Source organism: Phyllostomus discolor, chromosome 8, assembly GCF_004126475.2.
Source record: "Phyllostomus discolor isolate MPI-MPIP mPhyDis1 chromosome 8, mPhyDis1.pri.v3, whole genome shotgun sequence".
Taxonomy (NCBI): Eukaryota; Metazoa; Chordata; class Mammalia; order Chiroptera; family Phyllostomidae; genus Phyllostomus; species Phyllostomus discolor.
In genome coordinates, this window is record NC_040910.2 from 31,654,886 (window position 1) to 31,682,011 (window position 27,126).

General features: G+C 40.0%; 1 protein-coding gene across 1 annotated transcript in view; it reads left to right on the forward strand.

The window, feature by feature from the left end:
• Window positions 1-27,126, forward strand: part of GALNTL6 (polypeptide N-acetylgalactosaminyltransferase like 6) — an 876,998-nt gene that overhangs the window by 693,755 nt on the left and 156,117 nt on the right. Inside the window, exons 6-7 of the mRNA XM_028520463.2 lie at window positions 17,005-17,190; window positions 20,946-21,129. Of these exons, the coding sequence (XP_028376264.1) occupies window positions 17,005-17,190; window positions 20,946-21,129 (370 nt within the window). The remainder of the gene's footprint in view (window positions 1-17,004; window positions 17,191-20,945; window positions 21,130-27,126) is intronic.

The window sequence follows — 27,126 nt, forward strand, 5'->3', positions numbered from 1 at the left end:
CTCGTTCCACTATTGCCCAGTTAACAGTTTCATAGTTGAATTGAATGGGGGAGTTGCATGCCTTGAATTTTCTAGGAAGAAAAATCCAATGACTCCAAATTAGGGCAAACTAGAAACTCTAATGGGGAAAAAAAAGACATGAACTCTAATTCTCTCTAATCAACTGGCTGTCCGCCAGCCATGGCAACTGAGCTGCTTTAAGAAACCTCAAAAAACATAAATCCTTTACAACAGCTCTAAGTTTTTTTCAAAAGTGCATAGTTTCCTCTTGTCTGTATCTACAGCACTCAATGTAGAAGTTTGTCAAATGTGAAGTTTTGGTCAAATTTTAAGTAGCAAATAACTATCACCATTTACTTTGTGGTCCGATGAGTGCAGTATATTTCTTACCTTCTCTTTGAGGAATTTGTTTAACCTATTTAAGCATCATCTCATGAAAGGAAAAGGGTTCTAATTTATGAGATTCTTTAATATAATAAATATGTGGCTGAGATGATGTGCTTTGTTCTTATTTTGCATTTTATTTTGTTTCAGTCTACTCCAACTAAATAGGCAGACTCTTCAATCTGCACATGCTGATGTTTATGACTCTAAAAACAGTGATTCTTTCCCAAACTGTCACAGGTGTGCCCCTACTCTCAATGACTGGTTCACCGAGAGACAAGCAGGTAGAGAGAGGACCTTTGCCAAGGTGTTCTGGAAGGGCACGTTCTTACGGGATGTGCACAGTCTGTTAATACAGGAAAAACTTAAATTTTCATCTAATCTAAAAAAGATATCAATGAAAAGTAATAAAGGTTCAAAATTTTACTGAGGTAATTCCTATTTTCATATTAGTTGAATTCACATGCATGAAGACACCAAGTCATTGCAAGGTTCAGTAATTTATCAAAAAAAGTGAAATAGGTACAGCTGCAGTTGTCCCCCTGAAAAGTTGTATTTTCCTCCTTTCGTGATTGGTTAGCTATCAGCAATCCCCACCCCTTCTCCACAAATACCATCTATTCCAGGCTGCTGTTAAGGTTTCCCGGCACTGCTACCTATATTCCACGGAAAACAAATCACGGAACAAAGAGGGGAAATTTTAATTTCCAGGAAATGTTGGCAAATAAGTGGCAAAATCAATGGGAGTGGCAAGGGTAAAGAGAAGTGCAAATTTCAAGACATACAGATTTCATTTAAAACATGATCAGACTAATCTGAAATCTGAGCTCATTTCTGGAACCTAACAATACAATGAACTAGTTATTCCTCCTTTGCTCATTGTTATTAGCCCCTTTCGGATAGATTAGTATTTCTTAACAAGGGGGCCAATTTTACCCTGCAGGAGATATTTGGCAACATCTGGAGGCAATTTTGGTTATCACAACACAGGGGTACTACTGGCATCTAGTGGGTGATAGTCAGTGATGTGCTAGGCATCTCAACAGCCCCTGTAACAAAGGCTTATCAAGCACAAAATGCCAAAAACACTAAGAAACCCTGAAATAGATCATCTCAGAAGTTAGTGGTTGTTTGGTCTTATGCTTTAAAGCAATATTCCCCACCATTAGCACCTAGTACAACACAAAGACAATGTGTTGTAATATAAAGTCTTAAGTTTCTAGATGTAGTGTGGGGTCAGCCGAAACTACGAGGGAGATGCATGAGAAGAGAGGTCTCTGAGGACCACTGTCATTTACAGATTGAAGTGCAGAAGAGGAGCCTTTATGGAAACTGAGAAGTGATTTAAAACATAAAAACATAAGCCCTGGCTGGCGTAGCTCAGTGGATTGAGCGTGGGCTGCCAACTAAAGCATCACAGGTTCAATTCCCATTCGGGGCACATGCCTGGGTTGCAGGCCAGGTCCACAGTGGGGGCCACATGAGGGGCAACCACACATTGATGTTTCTCTTTCTCTCTTTCTCCCTCCCTTACCGTCTCTAAAAATAAATTTAAAAAATATTTTTTTAAAAAAAACATAAAATTATAGAAGCCAAGGAAAATTTTTGGAAGTGCTAAATTTCAGGGAGGCAAGGACTTGAACATGTGTGTTGGCTTTGCCAGTTGGAGGTCATTGTGACAGTGTCCAAACAGAGATTTGTTGGGAACCGCCCTGACTGGTATCAGAAGCTAAAACCCCCGCCTAGGCTAAGGCTAAGGGAACGTCCTTGGAACCGTAAGCCAGCAAGGAGGCAAGGGCTTGTCTCCCTGGCAGGAATGCTGCTTCTGCTGCTGAACCCCAAAAAGCTTGGTCGGTTAGCCAAAGACGGGTAAGATTCCCCATGGGGGGAACGACCTAAGGCAGGCACGATCACTTTGGGAGGCCCCCCAAAAGAAGGATTTGTGGGGCTGCAGCAATAGGGGGTGATGGACCCTCACTCCTAGGCTTTGACATAGCCTGAGTTCTCATCGTCTGGGAGAAAATCTCCTTATTGCCTTAGTTCCCACCCAAGCCTGAAACAATGACAGGGTGGTGCAGCTCTGTGCTGAAGAAGAGCGGATTCCCCGGGTGATCAGGCCTAAGAAAGAACATGTAAATTACTGTGAAACCTGCTTTGTTTAGAATGCTCTCAGTTGAATGAGAGAGGTCCAAGGAGGAAGTTTGTTCCTCAAAGTCTTATAGCTCTTTGACCCCCACTCAATAGACCAGCAGAGTTCCTTGTTTTCTATAGTTCCTTACTTCCCCCTGATAAGTACTGTACTTTACCTGAATTATTACGCAAAATGAGCCCAATAAAAGCATGTATGGATGGTAAATCGGGGGGGGGCCCCCCCACTCGGGGGGGTAGCCATTTCGTCCCTGCTTCCCCACAGAAACTAGTCTGTCTCTGTGCACGTGTGTTTGTTTCACATGTGTTTTTCGGCGAGCCGTCCACAGCGTTCCGTGGTCACTGCTGGCTGGTGACCCACGCGCAGCAGAGATTGAGGGTGAAGCCAGATCGTGATAGGAGTAAAGGTCATCTTATCAATGATTTTAGAGTTGATGGAAAGTAGAACATTTTGTATTAGCTAGAGAGAAATTCAGATTTTAAAAGAATATTCTTATTACTTTGTCTCATATCAGAGACATTTGAAAGTGTTTATAAGCTAAAAAACACTATAGCTAATAGAGGAAGAACTTGAATGCATAAGAGAGAGGTGATAACTAATGGAACAGGTCTCTGGAAACCAACAAGAGAGGTTTTGTGCATAGGCAGATAACTTGGTCCCATAAGGCAGATAAACACATCTTCTGATAACAGCTAAGTTTGGATGTTGATGCCAATCAGTTTATGCATAGGGAAAAGGTAAAGTTATTCAATGTTTATTGAGCATCTAAAATGTGCCAAGCACCGTGACAAGGCTATACAAATGAACAAAACAGGTTTCCTGACCTCGAGGAGCTCAGTCTACTGAGAAGCTGAAATCAATTTTAACATCCACTGAGAACTAGGAGTCAAAAATTTTGATGGGTAGAGTGAAGAATAGTAACTGAATAGGTGCTTGAGGAGACAGGTGAAAGTTACTCATCAAAGCAAATCGGACAAGAAGCTCACCAACACAAGAGAGGTGTGACCTCTGTTTCTCGGGGCCCAGCTGAGACAGAACTATGTCCATCTGTTGTGGTTCCCACTAGCACAGACATTACATTTTCTCCAGCATTGACTCTGCCATCTGGGTTTAGGACTAACAAAGTACACAGAAGTATTATCTAGAGTTGAAGTCTGTCTGGCAAAGTGAGTAAAGGGAATGTGGGGCCAAGGGGATAGATGATGCTGGTTCGGGTGTTGAACCATGGAATTCATGCTGCATAGAAAAGGCATAAGTACTAGAAGAGAACAATTGGGTTGGAAGAAAATGGCTTGGACACAAGAGGTTAAGAAACAAGACAAGCCAGGTAATAGAAGAAAGTAGTCTGAGATTCAGATGCTAGAATTATTATTCCTCTGTAATGGATCAGGTTAGAGTGAGAGCAAGATGCAGATGTGGTCCTGGGAATGGGTGGCAAATGTTTAATGAACATCAGTGTTACTGAAGTCCAGGAAAGGAAGTTGTGAGATGAATTATTTAGGCAGATTTTGAAATCATTCTGGTCCCAGCATCCTCAGTTGAGAAGAGTAATCAATAAGTTGATAAATAATAGTGATGGAGACAGATAGAGCATATACCGTATTTTTTGGACCATAAGATGCACTTAGGTTTTAGAGGAGGAAAATAGGGGAAAAATTTGAAGCAAAAAATGTGGTAAAATATTTAATAACATAAATAACATAATATTTCACCAATGTAAATGGAAACAGAACTCAACAGCAGCATTAACAACCATTATTCCTACCAAATTTGGGGGGCGGGGGTCAAAGTGTGTCTTATAGTCCAAAAAATACAGTGGCTGGGTTGTCGAAGGCCAATTCATTTTTTGGTTAGGTTTGGTTTATGACTTGCTGTGGACTGAATATTTGGGTCATTCCAAAATTAAAATGTCGAAGCCCTAATCCCAATGTGGTGGTATTTGGAGGTGGGGTCTTTGGGAGGTAATTAGTTTTAGATTCATTTGTAAGTGTGGAACACTGATTACGGGATTAGTGTTCATGTAAAAAGCAGAAGAGAGACCAGAGGTGTCTCTCCACCATGTGAGCGCAAAGCAAGAAGGTGGGTGTCTACACACCAGGAAAAGCCTCACCAGAAACAGAATTGGCCAGCACCCTAATCTTGAATATTTCAGCCTCAAGAACTACAAGAAATAAATTTGTTTGTTTAAACCACCCAGACAATGGTATTTTGTTGTAGCAGCCTGAGCTATCTAAGACAGGACGAGAAAAATAATCGCCTGAAAGCAATACAAAGAATGCTCCTTTCTTGGTCCCTGAAGACATGGAATGTGAAACATCCATGTGCTTTCTTCTGAGGATGTCTTCAAAGGTGATTGTGAGTGGTGTCCTCTGAAATGGAGGGAGAAAAGGAAGAGGAGAAAGAGGATAAAGAGGTTTCTTGTAATGTTGAGTGTATAGAGATTTATGTATGACAGAGCAGGGGCTGTGAGGATTAAACTGAAACAATGGGGAAGAGAGGCATTCAAGAGAAGGGGAAAAATACAAATACATCAATACATGCATTAAGTAGCTACAGGATAGAAAGAAAGTAGATATATTGGGGCATATATGTATTGTTCAGTGACCATGGATTATACATGAATGAGAAATATGGTAGAGTTGACTGGCACAAATTGTTTGGGGGCCAGAACTTGCCTAAGGGCCAGACAATGACCAGCCTGACCTCAGGGATGTGCAGAGAGGTACCACAAGTTTACAGCCATGAAAATAAGTGCTCTTCCTCAGGCAGAGCTATTTCATTTATTGGAGCAAGGATGAGCACCTAATTCTAGAAGGGAGACTATCTCAGACTCTTCAGTTTAACACTGACATACTTAGCTAATAAACTAGAATTAAAATCCCCGTTCTACTACTAGTTATATGATTACAGACAAGTTTCTTGTTCTCTCTAGCCCTCATCAACTTGACTAAAAATGAGGAAGATGGGTGCTTTCATAAGTAAAAATTTTCAGATTCATTGCATTTGTTGATTCTTTTTTCAAAATGTTACCACCCTCATTCAAGGCCTTATCACCTTTTATCGGTAGCAACACAGATAGCACGTTGCTTAGAGCTCATTGCTGATTCCCTTTTATCTGCTAGATAGATTCCTTATTTAACCTGGCATTCAGTGTCTGCCACAATTTGCCCTGGACTGCTTTTCAAATGAAATGTCTAATTACGGAGGCACCCACTCTAGAAATCTAATCATTGTTTCTTAAACTCCTGTTTCAAGTCGCGATGTCTTTCCACATCTTAACTCAGACAGAAGAAAAAATATATGTTTGCCTCTTATATGTACAAGGGGCTACTGCAATTCAACTTTACTTCCATTAACAATCATACTCCCGTCTGCTAGGCGTTATGCCAAGTACTCATAGACTAGTTGGGAATGACTGACATGTGATCCAACAATTACACTGTAAATGTAAACCACTCAGTAATTGCTCTAAACCAATAAACACTGTGTGGCAAGAGCAGTTTTACAGGGGAGGTAAGTGAAACAGACAAGAGATGAAGAATTGCTTTTGTGTTCCTTTTGAAACGCTGTATTAAAGTGCAGAAACTTGAGAAGTACTACTTTATATGTTGGAGAAATATAATGTATTTAACAAAAAAAAAGGGTTTTCATCAATAAGGAAACTCATTTTCAAAATTCTGTCCTTTGGTTGTTTTATCGAGCTCAGCCCGCCTGATAGGGACTAGAGGCCTAAAGCCTTGGACTGGTGGTGTATTCACTATAATCCTCAGTTTCCTAATCTGTAAAATGAAGATAAAGCCTGGGGCAACCCAGCTACCCTTCATGCTTTAGGGTTCCATGAAATATGTCTTCTGCTTGAACTAGTTTAGGTTGTCTCTGTTCCTTGTCCAAAAGGAGAAAATTTAATATTTAATTGTGACCCTAAAGTTTATTCAAAACTCACTGTCAGAGAAAACTGCCTGACGTAATCTATAGGCATCTTTCTGAACATGCATTTCATATAACATGGACAAAAGTATGTGAATTCAATTCTTCATGATCTGCCTCTATTGCCCCTATTCAGATTTAGCTCTGGACTTAAAGAAATAAAAAGGCACTTAGGATTTACAATGTTGGTATCTCCTCTTGACATTTTACCAAGAGTTCACTTCTGTTCAGAACCATGGCAAGCTCCTGTCCACGTGACTTTGGTACGGAGGTCACGGGGCCTGGGTGGAGCAAGTTCCAGGCACCGGGCGGCTCTGGTTTGTCCATGCTGGTGCCTTTCGCAGGGTGACTTGACACCATCAGGCCATCTGGGACGTTTCATGATTCTTGCTGTGATGACTTTTAGGTAGATTTTGTGAGAATTCATCAGACTCATATGGTAAAAATGAAAACTATCTCTTGGTACAAAATGAGCATAAATAAATGGAGAATATTTCTATAACCAGCAGAATAATATAGTGCCAGATTTTCAGAAGAACTCCCCTTGGAGTTTAAAATATTAGGGAAAAAATTCATGTCTATAGTATGTGAGTGATTTTAGGCATGTAGATTGTATGTGTGTACATACGTGTGTGTATTTATATAGTATCTATGTTATATGTAGACGAATTTTTATAAAATATAAATTATATTATTTATTATAATACTATATAAATGAATTTCTTATAATTGAGAAAATAAATTCTTTATAAATAACACATAATATAGTAATATATGTAAATAATTATTATAAATAAAAATACATATATATGTAATTCTATAATGTCTGAAATATCCAAGAAATATAGAGAAAAAAACTAATAAAAGGGATTACTTCTTGTAAGGAGAACAATGGAGTACTGGAGGTATGAGGTAGGATTTATTTTTCAATATATACCCTTTCGTATTAAATATTTTCCAGTGTGAGTATTACCTAGCTCCAAAAAGAACAATTTGAAAATGAAAGCATAAGAAATTATAGTCTCTACAGGAAAAAGAAGTGGAGATGCAGATCACAGACTGTTTTATTGTTTTTGGTTTTCTTCGGATTCACATAGTTGCACAGTTTAGCATGCATTTCTAAGGTGATACCCAAGCAGGGGTGGCTGTTGTCTGGCTGATTGGTTGATCAGTTGCTTTGTTTTCTTTTTGTTTTCATAGTAAGGGTACATTTCAGAACTACTACTTCCTGCCTTTTTATTATTTCATTCCTAAAGCTTCACCTTTCCTTCCTCTTCTTCATCCATATAAATCTTAATCACTTCAAGGTCCAGGATCCTCCCTGTCTGAAGAATCCTTATACCATCTACACCGAACATCTCAGATAAGTCAGCCCTGTTTTGAGGTATGAATTATCTTAATATCTGCACATTTACTATATCCCTGCTGAGTTTGTGAGCTCCCCAACTATGAGGGGTATGCCTTTCCCCACTACATTTCCCATAGTGTGTGTTACGTTATTGGTCATGGGCTGCTTGTTCAAAGAAAGGCACTGCATTTTCAGAAATGAGCTAAATCTGATCATTTTTAGTTTTATTGGTTCATTTGAATAGATTTGTATTTGTTTGTTCTCCTCTTAGTGAAATAAACAGAAAGGGTTGTCTCAGAATCATAAACAGGGACTTGGTCTAACACAGATGTTGGTCGGCAGAATTTACAGGCTGAACAACCCTTATAAAGTAATGGGGAAAACACATCGCTCCTGAGATGGGAGCCTCCGTGAGACACTAGCGTGCCAGGCTTGCCTGTCCGCAGAGAGTAGGAAAAGTCAACGTCGTGTCCAGCTCCATTTGCAGCACACTGACTGATTGTGGCCGCCTCCGTGGGTGAGTTGCATCAAGTGTGAAAACCATCCTGGGTCCGTGGGAGACACATCATTAGCAGGGAAAATATATATCTTTGCTGCAGCTCAAGGAAATGCAGACCATTTAAATGAAGATAAAGAGGGCCAAACAAAAGAATTGCAGTAGAAAATATGTGGCTGGACTATCAGTAGAGGAGACATAACGCTGCCCTTTATCATTACTTGTCACACCAGTGACAGACTATAAAATGCCTACCACTCCACAATTCTATTCTCGTCACTTTGTGAGACAACGTTTGCTTTGGCAGATGCTTGGCATGCTTTAGACATATGATTTATTGCCTCATTTAATCAAGACTGTGCAGAAAACAATGATTTTCTTTTTTTTGGTAAATTACAATCTGCCACTTTCCCCTTAATCTTAGTGATGAAAGTGACATATACATATATGTATCAATGTATGGGTATATATGTGTGTACATATCTAAAATCTCCAGAATACACCATTTATTTCTTGGTAAGATATTTAGATAACTTCTATTCCTTCTTTCTGCCCAGGAAAGAAAAATGCATGCAATACTGTAGAGTATAAATGCAGTCACCCTGCATCAGTGTTTTTCTGTTTTTATTGTCATGCAAGCAAACCAGGCTGAGCAGGTTTCAGCACTCATAAATAACCCTGCTATGCAGGTTACTGGCAATTTAAAGGCCATATCACTTCATTTTCCTTCCCATTTTGCTAATATATTTTACATTCTCTTGGGAATTTCTTCTGAAATTTGGGAGCACTCTGACTTGACAGTGAAGAGGAACCGTATACCCGGCAAGTAAGCTAAATTTCCTGAAAATAATAATACCTATTTCAGAACGACTCTTGGCACATTGATTAAGTTGAAATGAAGTGCATATAGCAAATGCCAGGTTGTTGTCTTACCTAGGAAGGAAAAAAAAAATGCTTTCCAGAGTTCAGTGGTAAATAGGCAATTCATTTTGACATAACGAGGAAAAGTGATGTTAACAGCCAGAGGTCAGGGGAAGCAGAGATGGAAAAGACCTATTAGGTCATTTTCTCCATTCCCTGGAGAAGAGAGCCAAATTATATTTCATAGTGCTTGGTCCAGTTTAGCTTTCAATTACTCAAGCAAGGGGCTTTCACCACTTGAGACATTTTCCAGGACCTATATCTTTCTTCATAACCCCCACCTTCCTGGATATATTGCAAAGCATGAGTCTTAGATAGAATTAACCCTGCAGGGATGACAAAAGTACTCTGTGCTCACAATTAGACCTGTGTGCCTCGGAACCTGTCTTCTCCCCTCTGTCAGTGAACGTCAAAATCATTTCCTTGGTATTAACTCCTTCTGTCCTTCCCTACTCCAGCTCCACATTCAGTTTTCACACCACATGCCTTTTCCTCTGAGTCTAAACAAGAGCTATGTCTTGGCAGAGCAGTCCCCCTGGAGCAAAATTTCTGCCTGTCTCTAAAGGTAAATGATCGTGGTATTTGTACAGACACCCAAGACTGTCTGGAATGAACGAATTAAAAGGTATCAATTCAAGAGAGAATAGCCTTAAACAAATGAAATCCTGCCATTGGAGACAGCATGGATGGGCCTACAGGGCATTATGCTAAGGCAAATAAGTCAGGCAGAGAAAGACAAATACCGTGTGATTTCACCTATACGTGGAATCTAAAGAACAATATAAAGCAACAAACAACACAGCAACAGACTCGTAGATACAGAGAACAGACTGACGGTTGCCAAAAGGAACGGGATTTGGGGGACTGAATGAAAAAGGTGAGGAAGATTTTGACAACTACAAACTGGGTAGTAGCAGAATAGCCATGGGGATATAAAGCACAGCACAGGGAACACAGTCAATAATACTGTAATAACTGTGTGTGGTGCCAGGTAGATACTAGAAATATTGGGGGGAACACTTTGTAAAGTACGTGGTTATCTAACCACTATATTGTATGCCTGAAACTATTATAAAAATAATGTTGAATGTAAACTATAATTGAAAAAACAAACCAAGAAACAAAAAGAAAATGGGAAGAGATAAACGGGAGACTGCAAGTCTAGACCACTCCTCCACAAAAAACCCTGCTGAATACTGGAGTAGGTGACTGGGGCTAAAGCTGAAGGACGGTGGGGATCAAAGAAGGTTTTCTGTTTAAGAAAAATTGTGCATTTGTGCTTGAAGAAAGACATCTCAGTTGAAAGCCCAAAACTGAGGATGTTCCAGGGAAGAGGCGGGCACTGATAGGAGCCGTGCTCCTGAGCAGATGAGAACAGGTGGGATCAAGTGCACAGAGGAGAGGGTGGCTGGAGGAGGGGCACAGCCGGCCGTCCTGCCTTCAGGAGAGAAGGGAGAGCGTTAGCGTTTGACGACAAGGAGAGGTGCCAAGGGTTTGGCAGTTGGGTGGTGTGAGAGGCGGCCTCAGTGCTCTCTCAGCAAAGAGGAGAACGGATTTTATGGGCAGTGAGGTCGTCTTGGCCACTCTAGATTCTCAGACTCCTGCAGCATATGAAGACAAAGTTCACGGTCTCTCTGATGACATACATTTGTATGATGTTTTCCCTTAGACAGGCACATACCCTGCGATGCTCTAGTTTCAACTCTTGAAATCTCTCCTCAGGAATATGATAGATTCAGGAAACAGTCATCAAAATATTCATTATGTATTACTTATAATAGTAATAACTGTAGTCCTGCAAACAACCTAAATCAAGAATACGGCTAAATTGTGGCACATTTAAAATAGTATTTTCAGATAACAACATGGAATAGTTCAATGTTAGATTTAAAAGAACAAGTAAGCTCTAAATATTAGCAGAAAATTTAAAGGAAAACATGAATGGTGACCTTTTTTCAGTTCCACTGAGGTATAATTGACGTAAAATTGTAAGATATTTAGAGTCTACAATGTGATGATTTGATATACAATAGTTCCACATTGCGAAAGGACGCTCTCCATCAAGCTTATTAACAAACACATCCATCACCTCACAAAGTTACCTTTGGTGGGGAGGAGGGGAGGGCAAGCAGAGGGGTTCTATGCTCTGAGCAAAATTTAATTATACAGATACAATGTTACCAGCTACAGTCACCATGTTTTACATTTGATCCTGAGACCTCATTTGTCTTACAGCTGAAAGTTTGTAACTTTCACCAATTCTCCCCTATTTCCTCCACTCCCCAGCTCCTGGCAACCACTTTTCTACTCTCTGTCTCAAAGAATTGGATATTTTTGGTAAGATTCCACATGTAAGTGAAACCATGCAGTGTTTGACTTTCTCTATCTAGCTTATGAAGAGTGATTGACTTCTGGCTTATGAAGAGTGATTGACTTTTGGTGATAAAACTCAGCAATTTTTTCCCTTCCTTCCACTTTCCTAAATGTTTCAGGTCATCTATAATAGTTGTGTTATTACTATAAGCACTTTATTTCCTATATTAAATTCACTTTTACTTAAAAGATTCCTGATAAATACACTTGGGATCAAGTTTTTTCCCCCCACCTGACATATAATTGCTAACACTTATTGAGTACTTACAATATTCCAGGTACTCTCTTACTGTATGATCAAAGGCAAATTTCTTACCCTTTCTGACCCTCATCATCCTCATTTGTAAATTAGTATCATTTTTCTCATTTGTAAAATAAGAACCTAATAAATTCATACATGAATGTATTAGAATAGATATTACAAGCACTCATTTGGACATAATCATCATTGTTATTATGTTCATGTATTACTTTGTCATATTTTGCTAAACACATAAGACACACTTTCAATACTCTTAATATTTTTTAAATATTAAACTGAAACAATATTTTGTATGGTCCCTTTCCTTCTTATTCTTCAATAGCATTATCAAGACGTGGAGCAATTCCTTGAGAGGACCGACCTTTAGCAGGTCAGTTTTCCTCAATGAAGGCAGGCAGCCCATTTCCTGCCTGTCTCCTTCTATATCACCGTGCAAGAATATCATTAGAACCTGGGAGTTTTCCGTAGCCTTGGGAACAGGACCAATTCCCAGATATTTCATTTAGTTCTGGTCTCATCTAAATTGGAATTTTGACACAGCATTGTTCTCACACTAACTGTTTAGAGGAATTCTTACCAATTTATCTTTATTTATTGTGAAGCCAAGTCAAACCCCAAAAGCCTTTATGGCTGTTTCAATGCTCACCAGGGACATAATTCAGTCACTCACACACATGCTAATTTGAGACAAGGGTCCCTATTACTCTACCCATGTAACATTCCCACCCTGTGGTCCAGTGGATGCTTGGGAGGAAGCTGAAGAAAGACAAAATGATTTTAGCATATATGTGTGAATTACACTAACATCTTTCCAAACTGGAAAAAATGCAGAATTGGAAGTACTTTCAAAAGGGCACAGATTTTATTGCCTTCATTTGATACCTGTGCTGTTCTGTGGCATTTTAGAGCTTATTTGTATTTGTTTTTGGTTTTTACTCTACCTGAATTTTGTGCGCTTGTTTTTAATGCTAAAGGTCAATTTATCCTTTTCTCAAGCATTTCAGCTTTTTTTTCTTCACTTTGAGTTTAAAAAAAATTGTCCAATGCCTTTATGAATCCCTTAAATTCAGAGGTAGGTTCCCTGTATCTTGCCAATTTGTCACATTCAGCGTTTGGTTTCACTGGGAGGCTGTGACTTCACCTTATTAATAACCTCGCAGGTGTGGCTCACTTTACTTAGCAATTGTTTTGCCCAGAATTTTCATTTATCATGATTTTTTTCATAAGAAAACAAGTTACAGAAAATTGATTATTTTTATGGGGGAAATTCACTCAATTCTAATTTTTAGAGATGATTATTAAGAGTCAAACTTGCTCATCAAATGCTACTTATGTGAGTATAAATGTGTGTGCAGGTACAGTAAACTCAATAATTAATGGTAGTACTAATGTTGGAATACAAAACAATCAGTGTAAAAATCATGTAACAGCGTGTTCAACAAAATACACTAGGAAGTTATTGAATTAGTCATAGAATCATGAAATTTATGAATGGGACTTTTACCATTGAAAACTTCAGGGGGTAAAAGTGTAAATATATTAGTTCTTTTGACCTTTTTTATTTATAAAAAATTGTATCTTTATTCTTATGTGTTTTAGCTTCAGTCACCTTCAAAGTACTCTCCATTTGATGCCATACACCTATTGAGACATTTTTTCCATTGCTCAAAACAGTTTTTAAACTGATTGATTTTGATGCTTTTTAGTGCCTCTGTCATTTTTTGTTTCACCTCTTTCATGTCAGCAAAACTTTTTCCTTTGAGACTTTTTTCATCTAGCAAAAGAAAAAACAAGTTGCTTGGTGCAAGATGGAGTGAATAGGGAGGTTGGGCATGAGGGTCATGCTCTTTTTTGGTCAAAAACTGCTGAACACTCAGTGCACTGTGGACAGGTGCGTTTGTGAATCACCCATCATGAAATGAGCAAACGCTTTGAAAGTCTTCCAAAAAAAATCACTGAGGCTGAATGCAGCCTCTCACAACACTGCCAGCTGGTACACTGATACAGATGGGTTCCTAGAACACTCACCTAGTGGGGTGAACCTTTACTACCAGGGCCCACCATCCAGAAGATAATCCCTGTTTTATGCCCCCCCCATATCTCAAGATAGACTATCTTATGCAATGTACATTTTGACAACCTTAGAGATTAAGGGAACTGCAGAAGATAAGGACTGAGTTTTCTTGGAAGAGTGAAGAAGGATAATTAAAAACATATTGGTAAATGTGGAGGGATTAATTAATTAAGGTAATTAATCATAAAGTGGCATTTAGTTCCCTGATACAATTTATGATGAAGAAGGAAGGCTGAGAGAGGGCAGAGGCCAGACGGCTGGTCACTGGGTGCAGCCTGCAGGCCACAGCCCTGAGGTTAAAGGAGGCGAGGCTTGCAGAGCGGAATTGTCCCGGACACGCGTAAACCAGATGTTACCCACTCTGTCTGTCATCGCAAGGCCTATTCAGACTGGAAACTACGGTGTTCTTGATTACTCTGCTCTGCAGTGAGAAGAAAAAAAACAAGTTCTGGAGGGGCTTTTCTTATACAGTGTTAGTCCTGAAACTTTGGTATTTGTGCTGTTTTCCAACTTTGTCATTGTCAGTACTCAGACTTTCTTTCTCTATACAAAATCTGGTGTTTAGTGAATTAGGAAGAGTGACTTTGGGAAATTTTTTTTGTAGTTCTCAAGGCATTTGCTAGAAACATTTTTTTTTCCACATTCAACCAAAATGCACATTTTACAAAGGGTTCACAAGGACTTTAGAACTTATGACACCATTTTAGGAATGTAAATGGTGCAGCTGTTGTGGGAAACAATACCAAGGTTCCTAAAAAAATTAAAAATACAATTACCATATGATCTAGCAATTCCATTTCTGGGTACATATAGCTAAAGAATATATCCAAGAGAATGGAAGGTGGAGTCTTGGGGCAATATTTGTATATGACTATTCATCGCAGCATGATTCACAATAGCCAAAAGGTAGCAACAACCCACATGCCCACTGACAGATGAATAAATAATCAAAATGTGATATATACATACAACAGAATATATCATTAAGCCTTAAAAAGCAAGAAAATTCTGATGCACATGACAACATATACTGAGTGAGATAAGCCAATCACAAAAAGACAAGTACAGTATGATTCTACTTAGAAAATAGTAAGTTTTCATTCTAGCTTCCTATAAACAGAGTAATTGTAAACTATAAATTATATTCAGATTATTTTCATTTATTCACAGATGCCCTTTCATAATGACTTAAAAATTATAAAATGCTTGGAAAAATATCATGTATCTTAGAAATGAATCTAAAAATTGTTCATAGGAAAGAAATGCACCGTGTTTTTAATGAACACCGTCTCCACCATCCCCAGCAGCTCCCTTGCATGAGCATCTAATTTGGTAATTAGACTGATGACACCTGTCTTCACTGGAAGTTATGGGTAATTAGATGTTACAACTGAACTACTGGGAGATAAGGGACCCCTCAAAAGGGCAGTCAGCTAGGTTGTTATTCTGAGGCAAAGCAACCCAATTATTATTACCATGCAGTTCAAACTAGAGGAATTGATCGGAACATTCCATGGGCTCTGTTTGGAGTCAGCCCCTTTGTATGTGTGGGCTTCAGTAAAATAAAAATGCGCATAATCAGAAAATGTACATAGAGGGAAAGAGACGTGAACATAGTCCCCACTGAGTGCCAGAGACTTGCCTAAAACCTGAAACATGTGGAAGTCTGAATCCAAAGTTGGAACAACCACTCCCAGGTGAAGGAGCTCCTCACTTCTCAACTTAGAACACCTGGGAATCGACCATCATCTGGGGCCACTTCCTCTTATGCAGCTTCAGGGAATTACTCCTCCTCTCCCCCACCTCCTCCAAGAGAGGCCCCGTTCGTGCCTCGGGTTCAGGAAGGAAGAAGCAATGTGCCCAGCCAGACTGCCAAAGGTGCACGTAGTGGTACCTTTGACAAAGGAACAATGAGGATTTAAAGAACTCTTTCAGTGGGTTCGACAAATGTTTGTTATCTATTTTCATCCCCCAATGACTGTCGCGACACTGTTTTCATGATTCAATACTCTCTGCGGTCCCAACAACTGATTTTACAAACAAACTTATAAAATGACACTTGCTTGTTCATTGGTGATACAGAGGATGCCAGTGCCTGAGTAGATGAGAGTAACGAGATGATAAAGGTTTCTTAGGCATGTGTTACTGCGGGGAGTCCTGACAGAACGCAGGCCATTCAAGGCAGGGGAGCACACAGAGCTCTTCACCACTCATCACTCAGCCACTGACTTTGAGCCACTGGATGGCAGGTCTCGACTTTATTTTCCTGATGAGACACTAAAGCTGCAGGCATTTTCACGGGTGGTGCTGTGTTGCACAGCCCTTCAGAATCTTTCTTTGTAGCCTACACAGAGGGCAGTAGGGGAGAAGCAAGCCAAGGGGAGGGGGCCGGAGGTGGGCCTCTGCACAGCTGCCGTCTCAAAGCAGAGAGAGGCAAGGAAGGGTAAGTTAGAAGAATAACACCGTATGTGTTTGTTTATGGGTGGTCAAAACCTTTTTTTCTTTAAATTTGCAATAATACAAGATGATGATCATCAAAATCTCACCAAAAAATTGAAAATTCACTTTTCAGGCTGAGCATTCAAAGGCATTTTTCATTCTGGAAATGCAATTTCTCCTCATAAGTACAAATGACTAGGCAAAGGCTTTGCTGGAAAGAGCCGCCTGTTGAAAGGAGCCCACCCAGAAGCGGGAATGTTCTTCTGACTCGGATCGCAGGGGCTGGAGGTGGGAGGTCGCGATGTCACGGTGTCCTTTTCGCCAGTGCTGCAAGGTCAAGCACGGTGGCAGCTGGCCAGCGGTCACTGCACAGGAGAGCGCCAGTATGTCAGTGCCTGCCACGGCGTTCAACGGGCAGTGCGTGCAGTTTGTGGAGCGTTTTGGAAACTGTAAAATACAAAGCCCTTTCGGCATAAAATCTTAGCATCTCCTCCCGAACTGGAGAGAAAAAAATGGACACAAGCTCCGACTCACCGTTCACACGCCCTCTGTGCGTAAATACCCCGTGTCAGTGGTTCTGCTGCAACTAACATTTCGTGTTCTTTCTGTGCATTCTCCCCTTCCTTCCTAGAACACTTGAAGGATAAGCTAGAGGAATACATGGCCCGCTTTTCCAAAGTAAGGATTGTTCGCACCAAGAAAAGGGAAGGGCTCATCCGGACCCGACTCTTGGGGGCATCGATGGCCAGAGGAGAAGTCCTGACGTTCCTAGACTCCCACTGCGAGGTCAACGTGAACTGGCTGCCCCCGCTCCTTAGTGAGTACACCACTTCCCCGCAGCCTCCTGGGGTCGGGAGGGCGGCGGGGTTTGCCTTCTTTCCCAGAAACTCTGTGGTTTGCTTCCACTTAGTTTACCATCAACAAAGGCTACAGATCACTGCCCCCCCCCTTCAGTTTGTACTGTGGCAACCTTAAATTCTGCCTTAACCCCTGCTGAGGACAAATAGGCAACTAGGAAATTGCATTAAAGTTGACATTTGTAGATAATACCATCTGCTATCTATCCTAAGGCCTGAAAAGGTTTCATTTATCTTAGATGGGCTCTTTGATTGCAATTGTATCCACTGGGTAAATGCTAAAAGAAAAAAAGTATTCAAAAAAATACTACTGATGACTACAGTAAGATTAAAATTCACACACACATACACAAAAATTCACATACATACACAGTTTAGCATTTATTACAGGATTATCAATATAGGAGGAAAGAAAATTATTCAGCCCCAGAAGACAGTGGAATTGTAAGTGCCCCGACATTTTCTAGGACTTATGACACCAGCACCCCCCACTTCTGGCCCCAGCCTGGATCCCTGAATACATGATGCCCCGTGTGTCGGTAGAGCCCCCTCCAACACTCAGGGCTGCTATCCAGATGATACATCTTGACTGTTCACCACGTGACGACAGGGAGGAAAAGAGACTCTCTCTGTCACATCACACTTGAACTGTTAGGAATGAGGGGAAAAAAAATCGAGAAGTCCTTCAAGGTAGGAAACGAATGTGTGAGCTTGACTGTCATCTTATATTTCACAGTGAAGTCAGATATGAAATCCAGTAGCAGATAGGAAACAAATTGTAAGCCTGAAAAAAAAAATGTGTTTCTAAAAATTCCTGCCGGGCACGTATTGTACTCCTTCCTATTTTTCCAGATTTCACTAATTCAACTTTTATTGTGAATATATCCCTGACTTTGGAGCTAAAACCAGTAACAACTGCCCTCATAATAGCTGCCTCAGAAAGAATGATTTGCTATTGGCTACTGGGCAGGATTTCAGCTAGAACCAGCAAAGAGCTATTAGTAAAAGACAAGGGAGAAAAAATCAATTGCAACTATACAGGATTAAGAACAGGAAACAGCCAGCTAATGCCCCAACCGCATCCCCCATCCAATCCACACACTCCAACACAGGCAACTGCCCAGCCATCCTAATCAAGGGGAACGTTTCGATACTCCTGCAACCACAGGCTCCTCTGAGCTTTTCATTAAAAATGCCTTGTCCAAGGACATAGCAATTTAGAGTTTCATCAGCAATAGTGAGATTCCCTAAACTGAATTTGATCCATATGGTGTTGAATACTCAAGTCAGCAAAGGACCTAACTTATTTATGAATCAGAGCAATCCCTAAATGTCAGTTACCAAGCTTCTCATTGTTCGTATGAATCTAACAAGAAAAAAAAAGCGGGGGGAAAAAGAAGAGGGAAAAAAAAACACTTTTTCTCATTAAAGCATTTCATTTCCTGTAGGCCTGATGGATAAGAAATGATTCCAGCTCAGGATCACTATCTTTTTTTATTTTCCTTTATCAGTGCCCTGACACATCATCCAAAATGAAAAACCAGGTGGAGTCACACAGATCCTTGGTTCATTTTTCACCTTGGGATTATACCTGAATTTCAATTTCCCATTAAGAGTCCGTTTGTTTGATCCCTGGAAATTGAAATGTAGGCATAAGTCTTAGATGAAAAATTAGTCATGCTGCTTTCACTCTAAGCTAGTAACAGCCGGATGAGAGCTGAAAGGAAATTTGAAGGGAAAGTTGACAGTTAATTTAACAGACTCATTCTCTTTGGGTCACCTTGGGACCCGTTGCTGGTCAAGGAACTTGTAAATCAACCTGATTCTGAATTTGACTGAAGAAAGTCACTGAAACCTTAATACTAACATACCTGCAGCTGTGATAGAAATATTCTGGACACAGCAGTCATAGTCTCCTCTGTCAAAGCCATGTATGGGGCAGCGCCATTCAGATAAAGATTAAAGTTCATCTAAGGCTCCCCCAGGTGCAAGTGGGTGTTCACAGGGCCCTTGGTGAAGATTAACTTGATACAGTGCTGGGGGTCCTCTCTGTCTTCTAATTGGCTAAAATAAGATGAAGGTGACCGCCAGACTCCCTGAGACCATGCTGTCTAAAATTGTAACCCTTTCCACATGTCAGCATTCCACATCCCCCTTACCCTGTTTTATTTTCTTTCCATCACATTTATCACCTTCTAGCACACAATATGATTTTGTTATTTATTATGTATATTGATCTCTTTGTTCCATTCCTGAAGACATGGATTTTTGTGGTTGTTATTGACTGCTATAGTCGCAAAACCTAGAGAAGTGACAGGCAAATAATCTCTCTTTAATAAATAGCTGTCGAGTTTGAATGAATGAATGAATGAACAGATAAACAAATGAATGAGTGAAAAGTCACACAGATGTGAAGGGGAGATCTTTCAAAGGATTCTGTGGTTTCCGCACCCTGGCTTATCAATGTCACCAAAATAATGATCCTGACATAGCCAGGCCTCATTAATTCTAAACAGTATGATTTTTTAAAAGATATTTAAGTGTGTTTTATTCCACACACCACATCAGGTCTTCCACATAACCACAAAACAGATGGTCAAACTTAAAAGTTCTGCCTGTCTGACAGTATTCGTCTGTTATAATAAACCTTAATTAAATCACATTCTTGGGAAGAAAGTACTTTGCATGTAGCTGTACTAGGTGAGCAAAGTAAGCAAACGCCAGTTTCCTGGGCCAGCTGTTAATGTCTCATGATACCAAAATCTACACAGAAAAGAAAGGAGCTGGAACTGAGGAAGATGTCAGCTTCCTGCTGCAAGAGAAGCACGAAGGCAAACAGCAAAGACCCCAGCGTTCAGGGTGGGACCACTACGCAGCAGTTGCAGCCTGGTTCTTGCTCTCAAACAAGTGACCTCCAACAAGTTACTTAACTTCTCTGAGGTCAGCTCCCTCCTGTATGTAAATTGGAAATGATAGTAATAGCCACTTTAGAGCGCTGCTAAGGAGGATTAGAAATAGCATGAGCTCAAATCCCTTAATAGATGCTCGAGAATGTCATAGTAGTGGGAATAGTAGCAGTGGTATCAGGCCATCTAACATATTTTTGAATATGATGAGAGAAGATGAAAATGTATAGCTTTGATACACAAAGTCTATATCAAAAAAAAAAAAAAAAGAAAAGAAAACCATAGCAAGATAGGATTTGGCAAAATCTCTATAAGCCTGAGAGCAAAGAACTCTGTATGTGAACTGTCAGCATTTAGGGGCAATAGCCACCATAAGATTAGATCCTGAAAAAGCCATCAAGTTAAATATTTACATTTTGGAACCTCCCAAAAGCAGGCCAATATTTTCTCAGCAGGCTGTAGCTGTATGCTTGAAAGAACACGAGTTACTGTTTCTATCCCACACACACTGGATGCACTATAGAGTGACAGATTGGGGACAGGTCAGAGCAGAAATGTGACAAAGGTAAAGCTAAATGGACTTCTGCAAGTCTCCCTGGGACATAACTTTCTTAAGAGAGAAAAACAGCACACTGGTATTGCCTAATCACTGTCCCATCACAGGGAGTCTGGCGCTCAAACAGATTGCATTCAAACCCAGCTACAAGCATTAGGCATTAGGAGGGATCTGTAGGCTTCTCTTTGCTGAAAAAAATGATAGATGGCCTAGGCAGGCATGTCATTTCCTATTTTGTGCTTTCATTTTTCAGACCAAATTGCACTAAACCACAAAACCATCGTGTGCCCCATGATCGATGTCATTGACCACAATCACTTTGGGTATGAGGCGCAAGCTGGGGACGCCATGCGAGGCGCCTTCGACTGGGAAATGTACTACAAAAGAATCCCCATCCCTCCAGAGCTCCAGAGGGCAGATCCCAGCGACCCTTTTGAGTGAGTAGCAGCTGAGGGAGGGGCCCAGGGAGAGAGGGCAGGGAACTCTCACGGCAGGGTGTCAACTTGGGACCCACGAGAAAAATGAACTCTTATAAAATGGGATAAAACAGGTGGCAACCATTGCAAAGCATTGGAGAAAGGGCAGACCTATGTGCTATAGAAAAATTACAGGCGGTCCTAGGTGCATGGGTTGCCCTTCTTGACCTTCGTCAAGCGTGAGAGAGTGTGCAGATGTGACTATCAGGGAAATGCAGGGTTAACGGAAATGCACAGTGAAGGAACATTAGTCTCCTTTTGATATTCTCTTAAATGTTTTCTTCCTAAGTCCAGTTCTCTCTATTCTTTTTATTTTTCCCTAGAGGATTGTTTAAATTAACTCCTTCACTCTTCTTTTGGGGGGATATGATATAATGTATGAAACAGTATTTAAGCCTATGTTCTCACCCTGTCAGGAATTGCCCCTTTATGAGGAAAGCAGTGCTCCTGAGCAGGTGATCTCCTAACTTACTTCGGGGAAATCAGTCAAAATGATGTATCCAGAGGAAATAGTCTGTGCCAACCCCACCACTAATTTAAGTCCTACATAGATAAGAATTTATAGTAATCTATTGAGTTCTATAAAGCTGAATTCTTTCGTTTTAGTGTGGGTTTAAAAATGTGTGCATATCGAGGAAAAGAAAACAACACAACATGGAGCTTATTCTGACAAACCATTTGAACCATAAATGGTAAATAACGTGATTTTTCCAAAAGTTAGCCGATAGGTTGCCCAAGGCTTTCTGTTATCTCATCCTTATTACTATACTTTTTGATCTCATTAAAATATTTTTAAATTTAAAACTATTGACCTATTATTCTCAGTGCAGGAAAAATGTGACCAAGGCTTTGCACACTCTCTAAGAGTCTGTTTTAAGAGCATTACAATCAGTAGTGTCTTTTCATTAATAATATGGGCTATAAACATTTTTAGTAGAGATGCTCCCAGATACAAAACCACTTCTGCAACAGTAATGCTTTAAATTATAATCATCATTTGACAAACACCAGGATAATATTTTCTCCAATTTTGGTCTCTAAAAAGATAAACTGTTGGGAAAGCAAAGGGAATTTCAGAAGATGTTAGCCTGATAAAAAGGGATAGAAATCTTCTTTTATAAAAATAATATGAAGTATCCTCTTTAAGCACACAAAATGTCTGAGGTTAGGCCTCTTCAAATTCTCAAATTGCTGGAGAGTTTTTGAGAAGAAATAGGAAGGCCCTTTGTTACTTTTCCAAATGCTCCGGCCAAGATTTCAAGGATATTCAAAACCATCAGAAAAGTTTAGTGATCTAAGTGGAGGAGTTTCTATTAAACACTTGAAACCAGCCCAGTGGAGAGATACTCTTCAGAGTATCTTCCTGGCAAAGGGGCTGATGGGAGGATTTAGAGCCAGATTGGGGGAAGATACAAAAGGTCCTTAAATACAGTGAAACTGTTATTGGGTGGCAGCGGGCAGAATAGCCACAGTCTAGTTGTTACTTTCTGAGGTTACTATGTGTTAAGGGCTCGAATTCATCCAGGATGGCTTTTCAAATACTGCAGCAGGACTGGGTTACAATGTCCTTCTAAGAGGAGCTCCTGCTTTCTGCAGAAAGGATTCAGAGAACTCTCAAGGAGATTTCAAATGGTGAACATTTTAAAAGCATTCTCAGTCCCTGCACTGACAGTTGGAATGTTTGTCAGGCAGACCCTGGTTGGTTGTGGCTATCACAATATCAGGCACCTTGCCACCCCAGAGGCTGGCAGAATCGGTACTTTTCAGAATTAAATTACCTCTTGTTCCTGTCACCTACTTAGGCGGTTACTGTCCTCTCCAGAATTGCATTTGTCTTTGAATCCGACTGCCTTTCTGTTTTAAGTCCCTTTGATTCCTATGAATGTGGACACTTTAGCCTTTTATAATAAATGTAGCTTCCAGGAGGTGTCCACTTTGATGTTCAAGACTGCTTTTGCCTGCCTGATAATAAAATAATGGTTACCCAAACACCTCTGAGCGATATATAAGCAATTCCATTATCAGCAGTCACCTGTGTGTGCTCATAAACAGACACGCTTTAGGCTAAAACTTGCTTCTCTAGATGTAAAGCTTTAAGATACACAGAAGGAATGCAGTATATCTATTTATCTCTCACAGCATTTAATGTTTCAAGTGGCTGCTTCAAAGGGTATACAGTTTTCTCTGGGAGGAGGGGGAGAGGAGGATGAAAAGCTAGGAAGAAAGGAACCTGAGAGTAATACAGAAATGTACTGCAAACTCCGGGACTTTTCATGCAATTGCGCAAACATTACCTTTCTTTCGGTAGCAAGTCGGTCAGATGCCCTCAGTGACAAGACCTGCATTCTCTCATTAATTCCACCATTATTTGAGTTTTTCAGTGACTATAAATATTGACTACGGTAGTGTTTTTCACCCTGCAAAGCCTGTGAAATTAGTGGGTCATGGAAAGTATTTCATTATTGAGTTGAAAGTTTCAGAGTATTATACTATTATGTAAATATAAGTATTACTGCTCAAATATTTGATTTCATTTATAGTGCATATATGATCCTGGGTCATGATATGAGCTGCACTTCCCATTATAGCTCATTAACAGAGCTCAAAGTCTGCTAAATTCCTAACCAAGAATCAAAACCTTTATCACTCTGACTAGGAAGAAAAAGGAAAGCTCATAGATAACTTTGAACAGGAGAAAAGAATTACTTTTATTTGCAAAGGGTTCTTTCAGACAGACTGCTCCTAGAAAATGAGAGAAAACTCGATATTCATAGTTCAAGTTATTATGTGGCAGACACAATTCTGGTTAGATTGGGTACATTTGACAACTATCGCCTTTTTTAAAAAATAAAATATTCTCCTTTTCTGGTGGTTTATTTTACAATGTAATGCTTTTAGAAAATTCTTGTTATTCGTGGTTTTCAGAAGGCTTCCTTATTTCCAGTTTGTCTCTCAATCCGGGCACTTAGAAACGCAAGCCTTTCCTATATGACAAAATCTATTGTGCTCCTTCAGTTGTGATGGATGACATAGGGGAAGATGTTCACTTGCACTCTGACCACTAACTTCTCCAACATTACCTCAGTATAAAAAGTTTAGAGAGGACCAGAAGAAGTTACTTTGTCCAGCTTCCTTTTGATGTAAGCAGGCACCAGACAACGTCTAAGAGATGACCAGCATCTTCTTAAATTCATCAGGGTGTAACATTTGCTACCTCCAAAGACAGTCTGTGCTGTTAGGCTAACTGACAGAGAAACCTTTTCTCTTGTATTATGAAAAATTGGCCTCCTTAATCTCAAATTTTCCTATTTGAGACATGGGAATGTCTAATTCCTCTTTGATGATAAAGCTGTGAGAAATTTGAAAACAGCTACTATGCCTATCCCTCCCAAGAACGGGGGAAACAGAAACACCACCTTTTCTCAAGTGAAGTGTCTCTAGTTCTATCCCTAGGTCCTCCAGAACCCTGTGGAAGAGCATGCACTTTGATGTAATTGTTCGACCTATGCAAATTCTCTTCACTACTGCAATCTCCATCCTTGTTTGCCCAACTTGTTTACAAGAATAGTGTGAAATAGTCCATCCAATATATCCAGGACTCAGGCCTTAATACATGAGTCTGTCAACCATAAAAATAAAATTAATTTCTAGGGAATTTGTACTTATTGCTAGAGATCATGCTTCCTTTCGCTAGACACAGTCGATTTAGCAGCCCATTCAATTTTGCAGGTTCACTGCGTTTGTCAGAATTCACCCCATCCTGTCTTTGAGTTGTAGAGAAATTACTTTTATTTTGTCACAGTCTTCCTCAGACAGATCTTCGCAATTCTTTGAGACTTCTAAATCTGGGAGTTTTGATCATCATGGATAGAATTTGTGCACATACCATTAGTGAGGACTGACATTCTCTATTTTCAATTTCCATATAGAACCAACTGACTTCCACAATTTTAGAAATAAGTATTTCTACACTTGGGGGCATGGACCTCATAGGCTACAAATGCCCATTTATTTTCCCAGAAACCCCTGTGTCCTCAGACATATCAGTCTGGATTCAGTGACTCCTCCTCGAGGCCAGTCACCTAGCCCGGACACATCCTAGGGCAGGGATAGCAATGTCCACGGCCTGTCGTAAGGCACCTAAAGGTTGGCACTTCAAAGACCAAAGATCCCCTGAGGGTGTAAGGGCCAAATGTAGAATCCTTATGGGCTGATTCTGCAACCCAGAAGTCTGAAGCACAGCCCACGCTAAAGTAGATAAAATTTGACCTCTCTGTGACAGAGAATTGTGTCCCTGTTACAGGGAGGCAGAATGCCTTCCAGGGTCTCGTCTTGTCCCTCAAGGGACAGAGAGCAGAGAGATTCCTGGGAACTTGCTCTCTTTTCTACACAGGAGTCTGGCCGACACCATAGGAAAGTCGGTGCCTCTTGGGTAACTAATATAATGTTATGCTAAATTTAAATTTAGAAGAGAATTGAATCAGAAAAAAAAGTGCAAATAGTCATAAGTTTATCAAGTGAGGAGAAACTTTGAAGACAATTCAAATGTTCACTACAGGGCCTAAGTGACTTACCCAGTGTCACAATTAATTAATTTAATAGCTCCTACTAGAATCTAGGGTTGCTGTCTCACCATTCTGTGTTGCATTCTTGCTTCGACACCATGGCAGTGGGGAGAAAAGTAAGGGTTGTTGACTGTCTGCTACTATGAGGCAAGCATAGGGCTAGGAAATTTGCTTATGTTACTAACTCATTTAATATTTGTCTCAAGTGTATGAAATCAATAATACTGTAAATTCTGATAGGGATTGAACTGTTCCTTCGCTTACTCAGAATTTCAAACTTAAAATAATCTCTTACTCAAAACTTTTTCTATGTGGATTTTGACCTAATATTGGTCATTCTGAATTTAAGCAAAGTTAGTAAGGAATGAAAGTGACTCCCCATGGAAATAGAGCCTAGTCAAACTATGAATGTAATATAGGATGCAAAGAAAAAGGGTTGTTTTTAAGGTCTTCCGTATTTTCACTTCTCAGTTGAACTGAGCATTGCTCATATTCTCTTTTTTTCTGCCCAGCCCTATTGGGCCACCTCTAAAACTTGGAGTATGAGTTTGGTAGGGTGGAAGGGCTTTGTTTATACCCTACTACTCAAACCACACCATTGTTCTTACAAATTTTGCTGCAGTCTTCAAGCGTTTGTTCCCAAACTTTTCCTTCTTTTCCCCAAAGGTCAAATCAATGCATCCAAATTACCATACTATGAGCTACCTCAATCCCCAACCAGATCATTCTCTATACTCAAGGTTTTGAAAGTGTAGTCTCAGATTTTTGAGGTCATTATGTTAGAAAATATATTCATTGATTTAGTCTAGTGATGAGCTCCAGGAGAGTGAAATTGGACTTTGGCTCTCCACAATCTCAACCAGAAATCTCACCTCAACTTCACGTTATTCCAGAAGTCTATCAATTAATCTAACCAAATACCTGATTTCATCAATCCTATTTGTTGGAAATAGGATTCACATTATGGAAAGCACTTCACTGCACTATCTGTGTGATCCTTTGTAATAATCTTTTGACATAGGTAAAGTAGTTATTGTTATTTTTCCAACTTTGCAAATAAAAAAGTGAGAATCAAAGAAATTACAGAGGCAAAATCAGGACCTCAATCAACATCTTCATTCACTCACTCAGGTATCACATCTTAGGTTTAATCAATAATCTCATTAGATTCAAATCAATGCCTCCTTTTGAGCATTCAAACTTTAAATCCTCGAGTTAATCAATACTTTTCTCTTCCTCTCCTTTTGAAGAGAAGCTTCGACACCCATTAAGTGAAGTTGTTTTATCAATTCATATTTCATTAGTGAGTCTGTAATGAGAGCAGGAAGAGAAACAGATTGCCTCCTTCTCCCTACAGTTGTTCTCATTGGTAGACCACCCTAGAGCTGATAGG